Source organism: Mustela nigripes, chromosome 1 (assembly GCF_022355385.1).
Source record: "Mustela nigripes isolate SB6536 chromosome 1, MUSNIG.SB6536, whole genome shotgun sequence".
Taxonomy (NCBI): Eukaryota; Metazoa; Chordata; class Mammalia; order Carnivora; family Mustelidae; genus Mustela; species Mustela nigripes.
The window spans coordinates 114,386,679-114,408,176 of NC_081557.1; the positions used below are offsets into that span (position 1 = coordinate 114,386,679).

Consider the following 21,498-nt stretch of genomic DNA (forward strand, 5'->3'; position numbering starts at 1 on the left):
CTTAATTTTGAGTCCTCTCAACATAGTACTTTTAAATACTAAGATTAAATTTCACCTTTTGAAAGAGTGGCTTTAAATGAATATACATATTGGAGTTTTAACAGTTCTCTCTCAGTAATTGATTGAAGAGGATTAAAAATTTAATAGGGTATAGGAGATTTAAATAAAATTATCAATAAATTGGCTTAATTTTTATTTATTTACATTTATTGAACACTACAGTCAATAATTATATAATAAACTTTTTCTTAAAATTTCACATGAAATATTTACCCCAATACACCATATGTTAGGATATAAAAAAACTCTCAATAAATTTTAATGGATTGAGTTAATACTGAATATATCATATGATCAAACATGAATTAAATTAGAAATCAACAAAAATAATATAGGTAGAAAAGATGCAAATATTTAAATACTAAATAATATTTTTACTAAACTAGAAATATTATTAAAAATTTCAAATTCAGTTATATAGAAAATATATCCCAAGACTTGTTTAAGTGTTATACATGTAAAAAAGTCTTTATGGGAAAATTTATAGCTTTAAATGTTTAAAATAAGTATGAAAAAAATTTCATATTAAGTATTTAGGTAAAATAAGTATAAAAAGGAAATAAGTAAATGACTGTCAAAAAGAGAAAAAAAATGAATTCAAAATTTAGTACTTTGAATGGATCAATAAAATTTCTAAATCCTCAGCATTTCTAAAGAAAAACAACAAAGAGAAACCACCAATTGCCATTATCAATTATAAAAGATTGGAAATCATTAAATTTCCATTAAATATTTAAATATTAAAGAAGGGACATTATAAGTATAATCACGCCAAACATTTGATATTTAGACAAAATGTAAAATTTTCTCAAAAATCCAACTGACACTGTCACAAAATGAAGCAGAAAATCTGGATATCCCTAGAGCTGTAAAATATTTTACATTTGTAATTAAAGCCTGCTGACAGTATTCTGGTTTCTGGGTAAGTGGTAATAAGCAGATGTGATTTTCATCCCGTTAAACTTGTCTCTAAAACCTAGACAGACGTATGGCTCCACTGACTGACAATATTAAAGAAAATAGCAAGAGGTGGAGGAAAAGACATGAGAATTCAAAATAGCACTAAAACAATACTACTTCTGTGTTCCTGAAAACATGTGTGATTGGTAAAAGCAAAAATACATTTTCTAATGCAGTTTACAATACACATAGATATGAAGACAACTGCAGCATAGAAGAGAAAGTATAATGGGCCCTACATAATAAGAAGTAATACATAATAATAATAATATTTCTGTATTAGGTGTTTAAAGTGGTAGGGTATTAAAAGTATTATAAATACACTGAAAAATATGTCTTTTGTAATCCCTAAAGTAAATATGAAAATATTATGCAAAGATATCATCAAAATCACAGTGGATACATTGAAATGGAATACTAAAAAATGCATAAACAACCCAGAGAATGCAGAAAAGGTGAAATATTAAGGGGAAAAAAATAACCAAATAAACAGAAAACGCCTAGCAATAGGAGAGTACATATCTTCTGAACTATGCATAAAACATTCATCATAATAGACTGTATCCTGGGTCATAAAACACAGATACCACAAATTTTAAATACTGAAATCTTAAAAAATACAGTCTTTGACCATAATGTAATTTAATTAAAAATTAATAACAGAAAGATAGGCATGCACCACAATTTGTAAATCAAAAACATGTTTTTAAGTAATCACTGTGTACAAAGGAAGTTTCAAGGGAAATTTGAAAATATTGTGAAACAAACACAAATAAAAATAAATGTTAAATTTTTTGAATATCTAAAACAATTCTTAGAATAAAAATCATTCTACTCCTCTATAATTCAGTGCTTGTAAAGAGGAAAAAAAAGAGTCCTCAAATCAATAATTCATGATTTTACCTTAAGAAACCAGAACAAGAGGAGCAAAACAAATTAAAGGGAAAATTTCTTTCTGTAATTGTGGAATTATCTCTATTTCCTTGATGTTTTATTAACTCTGCTTCATATATTTGGATGGTCTTTTATTAGGTACATATATTTTGTGTTGTTATGTCCTCTAGGAGAACTGATCTCTATCATGTAATGACTTTTATAGCATGGTAACATTTTTTTTTTTTTGCTTTGAAATCTATTTTGTTGACTGACTATAAAGCTATTTTAGCTTTCTTTTTCTTAGTATTACTATGCCCTATCTTCTGTACATTTTTTTAAACTTATTGCATCTTTATATTAAAAATGCATTTGTTTGAGACAGCAGGCAGAACTCTGAAAATCTCTCCCTTTTATGTGCATATTTAGACCATTTATATTCAATGTGATTATCCATATGGATGGTTCAACTATACCATTTTACTATTGCTTTTCTATTCTTACTATTTAATCTTATTCTCCTATTCTGTCGGTAGCTTCTTTCAGTTTAACTATATATTTAATTATTCCATTTAATCTTTTTGGAGGGTAGAGTAGATATAACTCCTTAACTGTATTATTTTAGTGGTTGCCTTAGGGTTGATGGAATATAATATTAACTTATTATGGTCTACCTTTAAGTAATATTATATGTTTTGATTTATAGTATAAGAACCTTAGAAAAGCATGCATCCATTTCTCTCCTTCAAGCCTTTATACTACTCTTGCTATACATTTTGCTTCAATTTCTATTATAAATCTCAAAATGCATTGCTGTCATTTTTGCTATGTGAATCAATTTTCTTATTAGATTTCAAAAATAAAATAGTCATTTTGTTGTTTACCCACATAATTACATTTTCTGTTACTTTTTCTTTTTTTGTCTAGCTACAAATTTCCATTTGTATAATTTTTCTAAAGGACTTCATGTAACATTATTTTTTGTGCAGGTTTTCTGATGAATGAGTTCATTCAATGTTTATAAAAATGTTTCCATTTCACCTTCATTTTTGAGGTACATTTCATTGACTAAAGGAAAACTGTTTTTTTCTTTAATTTTTTTTGTTTTTTCTGTACTTAAAAGATGTTGCTCCACTTCCTCACTATCTTGTATTATTTTTAAGAAGAAGTTTGCTACCATTCTGGTCTATGTTCCTCCAGATTTCTGTATCTTTTTTTTTTTTTTTTTTTTGCTCTTTTTAATATTGTCTCTTTATCACTGATTATAACAATTTAATTATGCCTACTTATTTTATTCTCCTAATGGTGTAATGTTAGAGATCCAAATACTCCAAAGTCCAGTGGTCCAAGCCCTTTGAGGGCAGGATTCAAAAGATAATTTATCTAATTTTTGTTGTTGTAGACATTTATTCATATATATTATTAAATGGTTTATTTCCAAAAATATTTATGGAGAATAGATCAAACATTTCACAAAAATGTTTGAGGTAATAAAGTAACTGGCTACCCTACTTAAAGATATTACAATATATACATAATTTAAATTGATTGGATTAATATAGAGATGTTTTAAAAGCCAAAAATAGAATGACAGTCACATTTCTAGAAGATAATGTAAGCAGAAACGAAGAATATTGGGTTCTAATTCTTTGTTTTGTGTTATCTAGCTGTATGAGTTATAAATACTTTTCAAAAATTATAAACTCTTTAGTTAGGAATAGTGCCTCAGCATTGTACCATTTCTTCACCCAGTACACTGTTTTCCCAATTTGACTATAAAATAATTTATGTTTAACTTTCTAAATCTCTAAGCATTTTAATTCCCAATTAAATAAAGAACTAAACTTGGTGAATTCTGAAATGTGGTTGCAGCTATGTTTCTATTGATGTGATACCTTATATATTATAACTTCTTTTGTCTATGAAGAAATTAAAGAGACTTAGTGAAATCTAATCTAAATGGAGTCATATAAGGTAGTTTCTATTTTTCCTTTCTTTTTTAATTGAAAGAAGACAGAAGACTAAAATAGCTGTGTTCATTAGTGTTATTTGACAAATATTTCTGACCTTATAGGTCAAATAGAATTGGACCTTGTAGGATTGCACTTCCTGGGCTCATGAGCTGTGTGACTAATTCTGACCAATGAGTTGTAAGCAGAAAACAGTATGTCATTTTAGAAACAGACCATTTATTTACCAGCTTGAGACCCATCAGTGCTCTCATTTACCTCTGGCAGAGTGATTAACAATGGTAAAAATGTTGGCTGGTCCCACTGACTGCAGTGAGCAGAGACATTCCTGCCAAACAGAAGTGAACAAATAAAGCAGCAAGAAAGAATAATCATTGTTTTGAGCCATTGACATTTGGGGTTGTTTATGACCACAACATAACTTTCTGACTAATGTATTTAATATAAGCAGATAGAAAAACAAACAAACAAACAAAAACACAAAAAATAAAGCTATACATTAGATTAACTAATGGAATGACCTATGGATTGATTTATGCAAAAATCTTCACTCAAACATTTTATTCAAATCTTGCAACACAGAATTTGAATTTTTAAAATGTGTGTTTTGATAGTGTATCCAAAACTAAATATTTAGCCTTAGGCAGTAGGAGGGAATACAATGTGACAATGTTGGGGTTCTGGAGCAAACAGCCAAGAAAGAATTCTTGAAACATCTTCGGTGCAAAAAGGTGGTTCTGATAAAGCACCAGGACAGGATCCATGGGCAGAAAGAGCTACACTGGGATCCTGAGGAGTGCAAGTACGGAGGGGGAGGGGATGAAGGATACTATAAATCTCTAAGGAATTTGGAAGCAAGGTTTCCTGGACTTTGAGGGGCTAACTGTTTTTAGGAAAAGGTCTGTTTACTACTGTCTAGTAAAACCTCAGTCATAAGACCTTTCAGATGTATAGCAGGAGGCCATATGCTTGGAGGATGATTGCTAACATGAATCTTGGGGGAGGGTGGAGTTAAAGATAAAGGAAGCTTCCAAGAATATTTATATATTAAAGGAGACTTACAGATCCTGGAGGTTGGGCTAATGTTAAGCTAAGATTGACCTTTGACATTAACAAAGTATTGATATCACAGTAGTTGAGTTCATAGAGGAAGGTCACTCTGCCTGTCTCAAGGACTTGTCCATGGGCTGTAAATAAGGAAACTTATTTTTTTTCTTTGCTTTTGTTCTCCACATCAGAATGTTTAGGTGATGGTGAGGAGAATGTGAAGGTCTTAAGAACCTCAAATGCAAGTTCAGCTAAATGCCCACAGCAAAAATTTTGACATGTATTGCATAAATAATAAAATAACTTTTAAATATGTATTATATATTTAATATAACATATTAAATATATATGTGATATCGATATCGATATCGATATCGATATCTATATCACTAGCAAGCCTGGTACTTATTTTATAAATCTGAATTAAAATTTATTGTTTGGCCTGTTGCTATTATTGAAATAATAACTTTTTTTGGTGAAACCAATAAAATTATAAGACAAATTAATGTAATTAATTATAAGACAAATTAATGTAAGTATGTAATTAATTATAAAACAAATTAATGTAAGTATGAAAGGAATGACATTATATTTCAAATAAACAATGCTGTAAACTAAAAATAATTTTTAAATCTCTAGGTTTAACAGATATCAATAAGGAATATTAGAAAATATGTGTTTTGTTCTGAAAAAACACAGAAGATTATGATAAATTTTCCATTTGTTTTCACCAATAGGAATAGTTTAGCAAAATATTTATAGATTATATTTTGTTAGCTTTTTAAAATATCTTCATGATTTGTCATTTCTCTCAAGTAACTTTTTAGAGAATTTAAACTATTTTTTCTCTGGTGCATTTAAATTTTGAAGAGTGTTTTTGCCATTCATTTAGATAAATTGTTACTTAACAAAAAGATGTTATGTAACATCTCTTACTTAACTTAAATGGCTCATCTCTAAGACATTCTTAAACTCCAAGTTAATTTTATGCAAATGCCTATTTTAAATAGTACAGCAATATGAAATGCAATAATTACAGGCATTTTCATCCATATTCCTATAAGTTTAATGTAACAAATGTTTTAATTGGTCCCTATTTACTCTTTGTGAATTTGCTACCCATCAGGAACCATAATCATATAAATTGTTTGACTTTTTTTTTTTTTACTTATTTCTTTAACACATTTCCATATTACCATATTGTCTTCATATTTAACATATTTCTATTCTCCACCTAACTTGAGAATAAGCCTAAAATACACAGGTTGCAGATTCTTAATAAAGCCCTGGATAGGCTTCAGTATTTCTAGTAATACTGAGAAGGAGTCATCGGGAGCCCAACTCCTAGAATCCAGTGGCTGAGGCTGGGAATGAACTCACTTTTCTCTGGAGCGCGTTAAGTACTAGAATGACTATATATAATTCAATCAGATTAAACCCTGTCACAAAGTGGCTGGTTTTCCTTCAAGTAAAAAAATCAGATCAGCATCCTCATTATCTTTTGCCAAAACTATTACAATATCTAATCTTTCTGTCTCATGTCTGCTGTCTCCATTGTCTGCCCTGGTACCAGAGGAATATGGAAACATGATCCTGTTTTCCTCATCACTAACAACATGTGAAATATTTCACGTTGACTTCAGGCGAACATCCAAATTCCTTAGCATCACTTTAAAGATGCTCCCTGATCTATTCTTAACAGACAGACTCATCTATAAAAATTTCCCTAATTCTTTCAGACAAGTTAGTCATACTTCCTTTGGGCTCTGATTATTGCGTGCCATCTTTTATGTCACTTGTCTCATTTGAGTCAAATCATTTTATATATCTGCCTACTGGTCTGTAAAACCTTAAGGGAAGAAACCATAATGTATTCATCTTCATATCCTAAGTGTCTCACTCGTGCAATCCCTGTCTCCCCTAATTTCCTCCCTCCTTCCATAAAGGACTTGACAGGTAAAATAATAACAATTAAAAAGCAATAAGAGCAATAACAATAATGGCAATATTTATCAAACCCTTGCTATGATCAGATATGCTGCTGTACTAAGTTCCATGCATGGATTATGTAACTTAATTCTCATGGACACATTATGAAGGTTGTTTATTTTTAATTTAATTATTTAATTTATTCTAATTTATTTATATATTTTTGCCCCTGCATTGCCCCACTTATTGAGAGAATTGGTTTTACAGAAGTTGAATAACCTGCCCATTGTCACTCAGGTGTAAGTGGCAAAGCCCTCATGTGAACCTAGATAGTCTGATGTATAAAGTATGATTTTTCAATACTTAAGAAATGATTATCAGCACAAGATAGAGAGTTTCATGTTTGTCTAATCAAAAAAAAAATTATACACATTCATGTAAAGAAGGACATTTTACCACTAACAGTCTGCTGATTAGGATAAGGCTATTTTTATAGGTACACTGTGTCAAGTCTTGATAGCTGTATTTCATAGGCACAGAGAAGGCTCTGAGCAGAGCATCAGAAATTAAGAAGTTGAAAGAAATAAAACCTCTCTTACAAATTAATAGCTTATATGGCTTATATGAAAATATGGATTGTATGAAAAATGGCTTGTGTGAAAATATTTTATAAAACTTATTTTAAAATATTTCCAGGTGTTAACAAAATGAAAGCTTTAATAATGCAATAAAATAATACTTCTTAAGTAATTCTGACTATCATTTTATATTGAAGAGACTGTTTTTGACAAGTACAGCATAACTTATATGCCTGTCTCAAAACAGATTCCCTTAGAAACAGACCTGAGACAAAAATTTGACTGTAGTAATGTTGAGGAGGAATCACAGAAAGTACCTGGGGAGTCTGGATAAGGAAGTAAGACAGGAAAGGAAAAAAAAGCCAATAAAAGATAAACTGTAAAAACCTTGTCTCTGTGGGCAACTGAGGCTCCATCTTGCTGGGAAACTCAGGTACATAATATAGAAAACACCTCAGAGTTACCTCACCAGAGGGCTGTTTATTCTACAACTTCCCTCCTTCGTTGGTTGAAACGTGCTCCGGGCATTCATTTCCACCAAAACTTCTCATCTGCTTTTGTTCAGAGATGAGAGGAAGCACTTGGTTGGCAATCTAAAAGTATTTATAAAGGATCCTCTTGGCATGTACTGGGCTGGTGAATGCTAAGGAACTCTTGGTGGCCCACTGGTCCCATCTGCTATCACCTGTCACTCACATGTATGTCCCTTCAGTAAAGCAGAACTGTTCTTGAACCAAAAACATATACATGCACATAGATACAGAAATGCATACATACGTAGACAAATAGATGTGTATACCATATATGTAATTGTCATGTTCAGCAGGATATTTGACACTTCAACCTCAACGTGGTCAGAATTCAACGCATGTTCACCCTCAAGCCTTTTACCCTTGAGAGGTGCCCTTCATGTAAGTCTGTATTTCATAAGATCAATTGCCCCTGTCCAAAACATGGGAGTCCTCCTGAAACTACTTCTCCCAGACAGTTACCAAGTCATATCAGCTGTATTCCTAAATATATGTTGAGGACCACCTTCAGCTCTCCCTTGAATTTCTGCAGCACTTTCCAAATTTAAGTTTAAAATTGTAACTCTCTATTCTGTAACCCCTATTATATTGTAAATGTGTTGAAGTCAGGGATTAGGTTTTGCTGAATGTTTCTTCTCCATTTTGGATTCTGGCTTATATCAAACCTCAGTAGATCATTGTAACATAAAGGAATGAATGAGTAGAAGAGATCTTTTCACATCTTATGTGTGATAAAAGTTTGAGCTCACAAAGATAGAAATTAATGAATACACTTTTATGAAGGAAAGCCTTATTTACATAGGATCAGTCTTGCATTTTTTTGTGTCTTCCTATTTTCTGAATAGATTAGTACAGAGCTGTTAAACATCATTATTGATTGCTTCTAGGGTATTGCTCTGAATAAAATGCTTATTTAATTAATAAGCAAGTGATATGTGCAATGTCTCATCTTAATGTTTGAAAAATAATTTGGCTTTTTGGGAATATCAGTTGCATTCCCAGTGGCGCTCTTAGGTATGATGATTTGCACAAATAGGTACAATTATCCTGAATAGTGATGTAGTGAAACACAATTATCTGGGCCTTTGGCATTGTTGAGAAGAATGGATGGCTCTGCATGATTATAATGAGGTGTACTTAATTACTTGGGCACTCTTTTCCAGACTTGTGCATTATAAGTGAAAACATCCGTCTCACAATATTTCCTTAGAAATCACTCACAGATCTGTTTCATATGCTTTATATTTTTTAACCATTCTGTGTTATCTTAAAGTGAATTTAGGAATTTTTCCTAGCATTTAATGCCCATTTCATGCTATGACTTAGATGTTATTTTCAATTCTTTTCATCATATTTAGCAACATCAAAATCTACTTGTTTTATAGGTATTATTACAAATAATAAATTCTGAGATTAAATAATCAAAACAAATGGACAAAATAAAACAGGAAATATTTATATTTATAGATTTATATATAGATTCAACTTATTTATCTAAAATATTTAATTTTGTTTTCTAAGATAATTTGATTGGCTTTAATTGCATTGTCATGTTTTCCCAACTTGTTTTCTTTCTTTTTTTTTTTTTTTAAGATTTTACTTATTTATTTGACAGACAGAGATCACAAGTAGACAGAGAGGCAGGCAGAGAGAGAGGGAGAAGCAGACTCCCTGCTGAGCAGAAAGCCTGATGCGGGACTCGATCCCAGGACCCTGGGATCATGACCTGAGCCAAAAGCAGAGACTTTAACCCACAGAGCCACCCAGGCACCTCATGTTTTCCCAAGTTGTAAGGCAACTTTTGTTGTAGATCCACAGTAATATTTAATATATCCTATTGAGATCATAGTAAAATGAAGTATTGAAATGACTGAGAGAAATATTTTAAGTAATGTTTTAAATATTCTGGTGCATTTCTCTACATATTGGTATATGATATGCACACTTCACATCATGTTTCCTCATCTAGCCTATATTGTAACCAGTATCATGACAAAGCTAAAGCATTAGATGCTTCTGCATTTATGAAACTGTCTAATTCTAGATTGCTACTCTGTTTTTTGTTTTCAAGTTATTTATATCAGGAAAATCATTGAATTTGACAATTGATTGAAATTTTACTCTATTTTAGTTTTAAGTAGTTCAGAGACTTCACAAACTTAAGTGCACTCATCGTCCTCAATAAAGCTTGGTCAACTTGCTGAACTAGGAAGTAAATGAGATCTGAGACCAGGTTCCTTCCCTTGTGTGGCTTGAGAACTAATTAAATAAAGAATAAGTATGCAGGGGCGCCTGGGTGACTCAGTGGGTTAAGCCTCTAACTTTGGCTCAGGTCATGATCCCAGGGGCCTGGGATCGAGTCCCGCATGGGGCTCTCTGCTCAGCAGGGAGCCTGCTTCTCCTCATCTCTCTCTCTGTCTGTCTCTCTGCCTATTTGTGATCTCTCTCTCTGTCAAATAAATAAATAAAATCTTTAAAAAAAAAAGAATAAGTATGCAAAAATAACAATTACACATAGTAAATTGTTTTTAACTGTGCCAAAAGTTAAAGCCTATGTTCTTTTTGGTATCTTAGATTTTTTTTTCATAATGAATAAAGCAACATGGAATTCCTAGTTATAATTTCCACTAGAAATGTGATAATGTCTGTGTTTGAATCTTAGTGTAACCTTATTATGTGGTTGTATCAGTATATGCTTGTTTAAGATGAACTCTTCATTCATTTCATTGTAAAAACGTGTTTTCCCCCGTAGAGCTCAAATATTGTCCAGCCATTGAAACACACCGCAACCCAAACTGATTAACTAAGCATAATTATTATAGTTGGATTTCCAGAACTTCCCAGGAAACCCATTTAAACCTTAACATGTGCTAAGTGGGAACAATTTTAACTCATAAAATTTGTTCTTCCCACTATGAGGTAACATTAGGAAAAGTTTACATCAACAAGAACATGTTTCAGTGCTCTTCTTACCTAGTATCTGAGTCCTTCATACAAAAAGGATAATTATTTTATTAAGAGCACATGTAAAAGAGATCATTAATGAATTCCATGAATGAACTGAGTGATTATTATGGTGTACAAGCACTGGTTGGTAAAGTAGTAGACAAAGTCTACTTTTCACAGATGTTTGATAACAGTGAATAAATAGCAGTATAAGATATGCTATAGTTTTGCATTTGACACTGCTTTTTTCTTCTTCTATCATCTCTAGTTGTAAGCACAAGATGTACCTGGAAAGGCTGCCAAATACCAGCATCATTATCCCATTTCATAATGAAGGTTGGACTTCACTCCTGCGTACCATCCACAGTATAATTAACCGAACCCCAGAGACTCTGATAGCAGAAATCATTCTGGTAGATGACTTCAGTGATAGAGGTAAGATACAATTAATAATATTTTATCTGATACTGTTATTACCTACATAATCATTAAAGGCTTAAAAAAAAGTCATAAGATTATTGTGATGTTTCTTTCTGATTCTATCTGAAAGGTAATTATGAAGTTTTGACTATGCTGTGATTTCATAAAATGTTGGCCAAATGCAAAAGAAACTGAATGAGAAGGTATTGGTGGTGTTTGGGAAACTATAAGAAACTTGCATTACATTTCTGTTGTAAATTAGACAGGTGTTGGCAAAATGCCTCAAATTCTATTTTCAGCTTCAGGACAAACACTGCAAAATATGTTATTGTAAGTACATATGAATGGGGAAATATTCCAATGGATTTATAAAATCTGCTCCTGTTTCTGAAAGGCATCTGCTTTATTATTTACCAGTATGACACATTCTCTAGGCTACATATGTGTTACTTCATAAATACTAGAAATGGTAAGTAATACAAATATTGTTACTTAGCAATTCTGGCTATTTTATCATATTTGAACAATAACTAACTTCACTCCTGCGTAGTGCAATGTATCAGAAAATTTGATAATTTGACATAAATTTTAATGTTTCTACCATTCTGAAAAACATGGTATGGTTTATAAAAGGCAGGGGAATAAATTTATAGAAAGTTTCCTGAGATTAGGACTTCACTCACCATCTCTGGCCTGAATGTGAGAATTGTTAATTCTGCAGGAAAGGTAGTTTCTCTTTTGGGACAGATGTGAATGGACAGGAGGAAACCTTTCCTAATGATGTTAATCTACTTGGGAATACAGTGTTCTATGTTATATTTCATTGCATGAAGGAGCTCTGCTAACCTGTACTGTGTATCTGTAAAAAATAATGGCAGTTAAAGAGTTTAATTGCATATTATCTTTATGCATCTTGAAATCAAATGGGTTAATTGAAGCTTTGGAAATTTCATACACAACAAAAATGTCAGCTTCTTCATAGTCTCCAAAGATAGTGTCAAAGAAAAACTGTTGTGTGTGTTAATCTTAAGGTTTCTTTAATAGAGTTCCAGTCTTTAATGATATACTTCAAATAATTATTCACAGTTTACCTAATATTAATTTGTCTTGAAGTTTATATGACAAAATGAGGTTGTCTAACATCATTCCATTAAAATAATAAATTACCAGCTTGATAATTTAGGTTGATTTCAAAGCAGTTTTTGCCTGGCGTTGCTTAGGTAGATATGCACTCAGTACTACTCAGTAGTGCAAACTGGTATCTAAAACTGAAATTTATTACTTAAAAATTTATTTAAATAGCACATAGATGTCTTTTTTATTCTAATCAAGGCTAATATTTCAAAGTAGTCATTATACCTCAGGCTAAAAATAAGCATTTTAATGCATTAAAGCTAAAACTTTAAACTTGGCTTTTAAATGAAAGAATGAGAAGGGGGAATAAAGATCTGGGCCTGAATATCACCGAAAAAAAAGGTCTTTTGTGGTTGACTGGTACCAAGGGATATAAGATAGTGTTTTTGTGGAGCATCTTCTACATAATTAACTTTGACCAGGAGATAATATAGTAGGAAGCACTCGGTAGCAGAAAATTATGTTTTATAGAGCATTTTTTGCTGAATATTTCTCAGAGACATTTTTCACTTGAACATCTTTAAAGGGGGAGAAAGTAGTGGCATCTACATTTGTCTTGACTTCAAATCACTGTCATCTTTTGCACAGTAGCTACTTTGATGGACTATCTTTCTGCATAGAATGTTACCCAGGAAGTAAATGACAGAAGACTGTCAATGTGATTAGTGTAAGAGAATTAGGACAACTGAAAAAGGATTATTTGGGATAGTAATGGTGATTTTGACTTTTCTATTAGAAATTTTTAAGGATAACAATGATTTTTAAAGTTTTGGTAAGTCATTAATTTAGAGATTCTATTCCTATGAACTATCAAGTTGAATATATTATTTTAAGAACATTAAACTTTCAAAAGGTTAAAAGTTTTTGAATATTGCTTTTCATTATGTTAACCTATTGATATGTGTAAAAGTAAACTTTGGAAGAAATAAGTTATAAAAATACTTCTATAATCTTTTAGAATATGTCATAATTCTAAAGTTGCAAGGAATAGGAAAGATTGTTCTTCCAGATTTCTGTTTCAGATTTCTAAAATCTCATCTGATGGACTATGAGGGGTTTTGTGGACCTAAGAAGCATCAGTCCTACTTTCTGAATTATGGGAAATTCAGAACATTAACATGATGAATACAAGTTAGAATGCCAACACCAACTACTAACTGTATGACATCAGGTTAATGAATTCTGTGTCTCGATCTTTTTTTTTTTTTTTTAATCAAAATGGAGATAAGTCCTTAGTTATCTAAGTAACTCCTCAAAGAGAGGTCAGGATGGAAATCTGCCTTGGATTGCTGAGTGAATGGTGCACTGCAAAGGAGAGTATTTGCTCTCAGCTATTGATTTCTACTCATCGAATATTCCCCTACTACTATAATATAAATGGCCTCCATACTTCTTTGTGGGGATCCTCTCAATTTAATCAAATACATTCCACAAGAATTTCTATCTTATATCTATTTATCTCTCTTATCATCTACCTATCATCTGTCCTCTCCAGAACCAACAGAAGTCAGAGGGCATGTGAAGACCAATTGTGGTGATTCATAACATATTAGAAAAATTAAGACCTCTTTGACATTTAAAAAATCAAATTTTACCAATAAGCAAGTAAACTACTACAGATGTGGAAGAAAAATTACATTCTAGAGGTTCATCAAAAGGAGAATAAAAATAACGTGTTACCTCCTTATATCACATAGGGGCCTTACATGAGTGTTTATCACAATTCTTTTCAAATTTCTTTCCTCTATTATAAGAGAAGGAACATATCTTAGAACATCTCTTATTTACAGAGACTCTAAGAGAAGTTTTGTTACTCCTTTTTATTCTGATATTATCTCTGCACATGCTGTTAAAATTATTATACTTTAAAGTATATTTATACATTTTTTGGACAACCCAGAAATTGTAAGCCTGCAACATGTAGGGTCTTTTTCACCAATTCTCTAAAAATCAAACTAAGTAGGTCAGACAAAATTTAAAGTATAGGAGGATAGTTTTGTCTTGCTTTTGTTTGCTTCCTTTGGGAAATTATTTCTGAAATGTTACACTTTATTTTCAGAAATATATTCCAATTTTAGGTGTGGTCAATATTCAACTAAACACCTTTGCATTAGAGCTTTTCTGGATATTCTGCAATGTCCTTTTGCCAAAGGCAATAAAATTTTGACAAGACTAAATTAAATATTACTAACTTATATTTTATGTCCTCTAGGTCAATAGAATAGCTACATATGCAAAGAAAGAAAAAAGAAAAAAAAAAAAAGAAGAGCCAACACGTTAGTTGTTTTAATAGCATCAGTTTAATATCACTTGGAATTCAGAGTTCCCAAAAAATGTAAGCCCTCTAGTAATTGGCAAATTGTGTAGTAGTTGTTTTCATAGCAATAGAGAAAAAAGTGCTAAAGTATTTCATAATTATAGAATAATTTTGAATATTACAAAGTGATTTTTAAAAATCTGCTTGAGTAGGGTTGGCCCAGTTATAAAGAAAAAGCAAAATGAAACAAAACAAAGCAAAAAACAAAAACCCCACAGGTGCATGCCCTCTCCAGCAGTTTCTCAGTTTAGATACTCTTCCTAAAGCAAGCTTGATAAACAGAATGCTGTTTTAGCCTCCCATCAGAAGCCCTCTGTCTAAAGAAACATGAAGATACAAGCCTGCAGGTAAGTTTTCAACAACAACACTATGTTTTTGCTACCTGAAGCTTACCAAAGTTAGTGAATGTGATTTTTTTTTTCCAGTAAGCTCTCAGAAATACATTTAACAACTTAACTTGAGGCCTATAACAAGGCTTCATGATGACTTTAAAGCAGGACTAATCCTGGGCTTATCTCCAAATTCCAGGCAACCTTAACAGCATCCACATGGAAAATGTTGAAATGTGTGAAATAAGCTGGGGCTTAACCTCTGAGATAGGGCATATTTGAACCTGACAATTCTCTAAACTTTGTGTGCTTAGATGAATCCAAGTTCACATTAGGATAGTCACAGGAGAGTTGCTGACACCCTTCCCTTAATGCAAGTATGACCTTAGGACAGTTGCAAACAGATGCAAAACAGGTGCACACACACTCAAAGCAGGTGCACACACTCTCTCTTGCTCCTGCTTGTTCCAAAGTGCCTGGTCAGGAAGGGTAAGAGTTGAGTATTTCAGTTTCAAAAAGGCCTGTTACGATCCATGTACAAGTTAGAGGGAAAATCAAAGACTAGAAACTATCCTCCCAACCTAGCAAAGCCAACAACGTCAAAGAAATCCAGGGTACTTTTCTGCAGATAGTTTAAATCCTTTTGTCCCAGTGTGTGGCCCCAGGACCAGAAACATCAGCATCACATTGAAGCTTATTAGAAATGCAGAATCTCAGGCCCCATCCAGATGTATCAGAATCGTTATGTCAACATGATCCATGTGTACTTTTTAATGCAAATCAAAGCTTCAGAGAAACTTTCATGTATTTCAAAATTAGGGTTCAAGTCATATGAGTAGTATGAATGTGTAAATAGTATAATTTTTTAAATTTCCTGTTTTTTGTGTATATTATTATAAATAAATTTTTCTATCTGTTTTTATTGTTTAGTGTGCAATTGATAGTGGGTTTATAAATCATTAAGAAAAGTTTGGGATGGAAGTCCGATAGCATTATTTCCACATTATTTTAGATATCAGTTTTCCATTTATCATAACATTTCTTTGATAGATTTTGGCATTTTCCACAAATTTGTAGGCATTTGCTCTGCTTTCTGATGAATTCATTTTATAGCATTTTATGTTTAATTTCAAGTTATTACCATTATTTCCTCTCTTGCCAATTTTCCTTCTTTTCCTAACATTTTATAGATCTATTTTTCTTTGGAATCATTCAATAATTCCCATGCCAACTTCAGGAAGTAGAAAAGAAATATATATACATATATATGTAACATAATATATAAATATTTATATAGAAAAATATATATGATCAACCAATAGCAAAGCAATTGCTGTAAAGATCCACATCACCATAAAAATCTCTAATTCTTTGCATGGTTGAAACTGTTTATGTGTCTTTAAAATGGTGTGAATATTTTAAATCACTTCACAAATGGTAATGATGAGTCTTGAATTTGGTTCTATTTTACTCAAGTAGTCTCCAGGTGTGCATTAAGGAAAGTTTCTCTAAGCAGACAAATCAGTTAGCACACGTTTTACAACTATTCGAAGTTGGAAGATATAAGTGTGAAAAGGTCATAAAATAGAGAATGATAGTGCATTTCTATTTTATATGATAAAATACTAACACTAAAGTGCATATAAAGATTCTGAGATGACAGTCAACAAAAATGTTTTAGGGCTAGTTTTCCATCAGATATTCCACTAGACTATGAGACATGCAATTTTTATATCTCAGATTTATTGAGAATGAGTCACTGTGATGAATCTTGGAATAGTTTAGATTTGATATTCATATTTTAAATTGTAAGGATAATTGTACTTTAAAAGAAAAATACAATATTAAATACTACTAAGGAGCAGGAACTAAGAAATGTTGTAAAATACAACTGTATATTTTTCTGTTTAGAAATTTAGCATCACCTGCTAATGAACTAAAAGACAGCCGTTCTGATTGCTGATGATAAATTTAAATATCATGTTGCATTATGGTGAAGTGTATAATTTTAATAAGGCAGTTCCGTTTTACCAGTGAGTTTAACGTTTGTGGTTGAAAGGGAGTCAAAACAGAGTGGCACCGTATCCTAGGGTCATAAATACGAATGTCAAAGAGCAATGTGTTCTCAAGGTCAGAGGAAGATGAGCTTCTAACCTACAAGCGTAAATTTGGGAAGTTACAAAATCCAAAATTAACTCATAAAAAAATCTTTTTGTGTTCATAAAATATGAGTGTTATCCATTAGTAGCAGAATATGCTTTGATAGAATCTATGTCAGAAGGCAAAACGCTTTTGGGGTTTCTATCTCTCTACTTTTAAATTAAAAATCCAATCTCACATGATGTCCTCGTCTATGTAAACAGTTTACCTGACAAAGCTAATGAGAAGTACATATTCTTGTTGAGCTTCACTTTTGCCTAAATGTTTAAAGTAGCATTTTGTGGTGTCCTTTTTCTTCTGTATAGCAAATGTGAATAAACTCTCCAGTTTTCAGGAACGTTACTGAGAGCTATACACACATTTACAGTCCTCACAATTACTACTAGAATCTGTTATTTGTTCTTGTAGAAGCCTATTTTAAGTAGGTGCTTATTTTGCAGACTAAAATAAAGGACCTTGACATACTCTAAAGGCATATCTTATTCTTTTTTTTTTAATTTTTAATTTTTTATTTTTTATAAACCTATATTTTTATCCCCAGGGGTACAGGTCCGTGAATCACCAGGTTTGCACATTTCAGGCATATTTTATTCTTAATGAATTATTGTCTGAATTAGCCTTTATAACACTGGCCCTGGTAGGTTCAGAGCACTGCAAAAGATTCTTAGGGGGTCTCTATTCTTCTGTCCTCCAAGGAAAGTCATGATATCTCTAAATTTGATTAAATTAATTTCAGTTTCAGCAGGATTTATATTTAATTTACAAAGGTATGTTTGTGGAAACTTCCATTCAAATAGATACTTTATGTGGTTAGTTTTAACAAAAACTATTTTTTAAAATGTTCCACTATAGAATGTGAGAATATATTTTGTGAGAATGTAGTCATCAGAATGAAACACTTTTAGGCTAATTTTGAAGACAAAAATAAGTGTTTTGGAAAACATACAGTAGAAAGAAGAGGTATAACCGAAGGTTCATTGTCTGGTGGTACTATATGATAGAGATCACATATAATATTAGAAAAAATTTCACACCTGAATTTTGTTATTGTGTCTTTCCTTTTGCTGTTAAAAATATTTTGTGTACTTAAATGAATGGGCTAAACAAATTAAAACTATGGCCATACCATACCATACCATACCATACCTCTGTTGTGAGATGTCTTTTAAAATACCCCTATAGAGTAGTCAGTAAGTTGAGGGGAAGGGGAGGGACAATTAGTACTTATATTTGCTTGACGAGTCTCAAGGTTTTTTAAGAATTTTTTTAAAAGGTGATAAGGCTCAGCAACTTGTCATTTTCTAACTAGCATTTTGTTCTCTTGCAGTTTTGTTCTCTTCTTAAATATTATTTTGAAGCGTATGAAATTGTCAGGTTTTTGTAGGACATTGAGTTTATTAATGTAGAACATTAATGTAGGTCATTAATTTTACATATTTCATCCTTAATAACTAAGCATCTTAAAACTTATCTATCCCCGATTGAACGATTATGTAGGGCTCATGTTTAAAATCAGTGCTTTTGATGGTAGAGGATCGCAACTCCCATCACCAGGTTCTGGATAAGCCGATCTGCTTTTTCTGGAGGAAAACTCCACATGGTTGAATTAATCTGGGGTTGGCATAGAAAGAGATGCTTCTCTTCAAAGCAAAACTGTTACAGCTCGCCGATGTCACAAAGGCATGACTTCCTCAAGAAAAATAAATTGTGCAATTCATTTTATGGCAGATTAAATCCCATTTATTTTCCTTGCAGACAGCTGTTTTGAGTAGGATGTCAGTTGTATGAAACCATTTTATGGATGTTGGGCTTCAGATCTTGGGCAGACATAACTTTCTCTGATGAAATAAATGGTTATGTTTTATGATTATTCCTCTTGTCAGCAAATGTCAGTTGGTGAGTTTTAATAATACAGTGTTCAGTATTTCAAGCAGCTCTTTTTGATGTCTAAATATCCATCTGCTCTTAATTTTTTAAAAAAATCACTGCATTGACACAATGCAAAAAAAGCACAAATATTTCCTCCTGTCAACCTTAAAAATAAAATAACCAGTTACTTTTCTAACAAAATGAGTTATTTGGGAATAGCGAGAAAATTACAATTCAGGACAAGACAACTATGGTAAACCATAGGCAACTCTGAAGAGACAAAAGGAAGGTCAGTCTTTATTAGGTTTTAGGAGGAAACTGAGGTGGGTTGTTTTAAACAAAAGTTCATTGGAGAGAAACAAAAGTTTGGGTTCATGGTGTTTTCTCATTGGCTATATGTGTGGTTATTGGGTTGTTGCTGGGACATTTAGAGATATTCTTTCTTTTTCTTAAAAGCAGGAAATGAAATTGCTATGTGAAAACTGTCCGCCCTTGTCAAGATAATTCTTACCTTTTTTCTTCCTGCTGGTTATGCAGCCTCAACCAATGGCATGCCAGTGACAGTGCCCCCTTCGAGCATTTCCGACTCCGTTCTAAATGAGATTTCCTGTACTCCTTTTCACACTCCTTTATCTTAAATTACAACATTTACTTAGAAAATTATTAGTCTCTAAACAGTCACGGTCTTTGATAGGCTGACAGATTTTAAACATTGAATCCATGCGTGTTTATGAAACATGTTTTAATAAAACTTTAATAAAAACTAAATGTTTTAGGGCACCTGTGTGGCTCAGTCATTAAGCATCTGCTTTCAGTTCTGGTTATGGTCCCAGGGTCCTGGGATCAAGACCTGCATGAGGCTCCCTGCTCCGCGGGAAGCCTGCTTCTCCCTCTCCCACTACCCCCCTGCTTGTGTTCCCTCTCTCACTGCCTCTGTCTCTGTCAAATCAATAAAATCTTTAACAAAATTCTTAAAAATTTAAAAAAATAAATTCTTTATATCAACTGAGGAACAGTTCCATATTAGAGTGATAGGGTCATCGAAATAAAGGAATTTGTAAGTGACAGAGTATCATTGTAACATTTTATATGTGAATGAATGAAGACTCAGAAGGGTGACCTCCTGGGTCACACACTAGGGCTATTTTATATGCTTAAATAAATGCCAGACAAAACTAAAATGTATAGATTTTGTGCTTAGCTATATAGGTTTCCTCACTGTAGTTTTCTCAAACATCTAATTCTGAGAAACTGGAACCATTCTGATAACTATATTTAATTTAATAAAACTGTACTACAATTATGTAGACACACTAGATAATTGAATTTAATTTATTACCCTATTTTTTGCCTTAGGATCAGGATCATAATAGAAACTATCATTTCACTGTGTACACACAAGAATTGGAATGGAGAATTCATGAGAATAATTCTGAATGACTTGAACATACAAATTCCAATATCCATAATGGCCTTCTAGGACTACAGGGGGCCAATCAGAGCCTCCCTCCTAGAGAAAATAGTTTTTCTAACATTCTGAAAGACTCACAACATAGTCAAATGGGTCATAAAACATAAATATGCTTCATTTAGCCTGATGTAAAGTAGAACTAATTGAGGCTAGTGAGTGGGGTTTAGGCTGGCCTCCCATAGGTCATCTGAATGATGTATCACTCCAGAGTTCAGTAGTCTACAAAAGTCGCTTCACTGTGTAGAAGCCAAGACACTTGCAAGACTACTAAGCGCTACACTCGTGCAAAATGTTTCCAAAAGTTGCGAGTCTTTTTAGTACAGACAGAAGCTAGGGTGAAGGAAGACACGACTGAACAGATATCTGCCATTAGATTACACCAGTTGGATAAGCATCACTTCTTTTTCCTTTTTTTTTTCCCCTGCATTGTCCTCGAAAACCTGGTAAAGAACTCTATATGGAATATATATACGTTTCTTGAAAAACTAATGGCTGCCTCACAGAATAGAAAACCTTAACCCCAATGCTTATCAAAGGCAGTGGAAAAAAAAAAAAAGCTGAATTTTCTATCTTGAATAAATTCTAGCTCTGTAACATATCATTTTGACTTCTAAATATGTTTCTGCAGGATTATGAAGGCCATTTCCAACTTAGTGGGGATATATTTGGGCTTTGAAATCAAAGTTAAGCAACAGATTTTTTTTTTTTTTCAGATTGGTTACCCCCCTCTAGTTTTGCCAGGTTGAAACACTGCTTCTTAGAAAATAAACTGAAGACTCTATGAAGAAAAGGAAGTATTTATTTATTTTACACTATTATGTTTGAAATTTATAAACTCACGGGACAGGTAGAAATATAGTGAGTAGTTAACAGTGTAGGTGTTAAGAGAGTTTTGAATTCAAGTC

At 32.2% G+C, this 21,498-nt stretch overlaps 1 protein-coding gene across 1 annotated transcript in view; it reads left to right on the plus strand.

Moving 5' to 3' along the window:
* Positions 1–21,498, plus strand: part of GALNTL6 (polypeptide N-acetylgalactosaminyltransferase like 6) — a 1,234,451-nt gene that overhangs the window by 551,611 nt on the left and 661,342 nt on the right. The window contains exon 5 of the mRNA XM_059393223.1: positions 11,162–11,328. Within this exon, the coding sequence (XP_059249206.1) occupies positions 11,162–11,328 (167 nt within the window). The remainder of the gene's footprint in view (positions 1–11,161; positions 11,329–21,498) is intronic.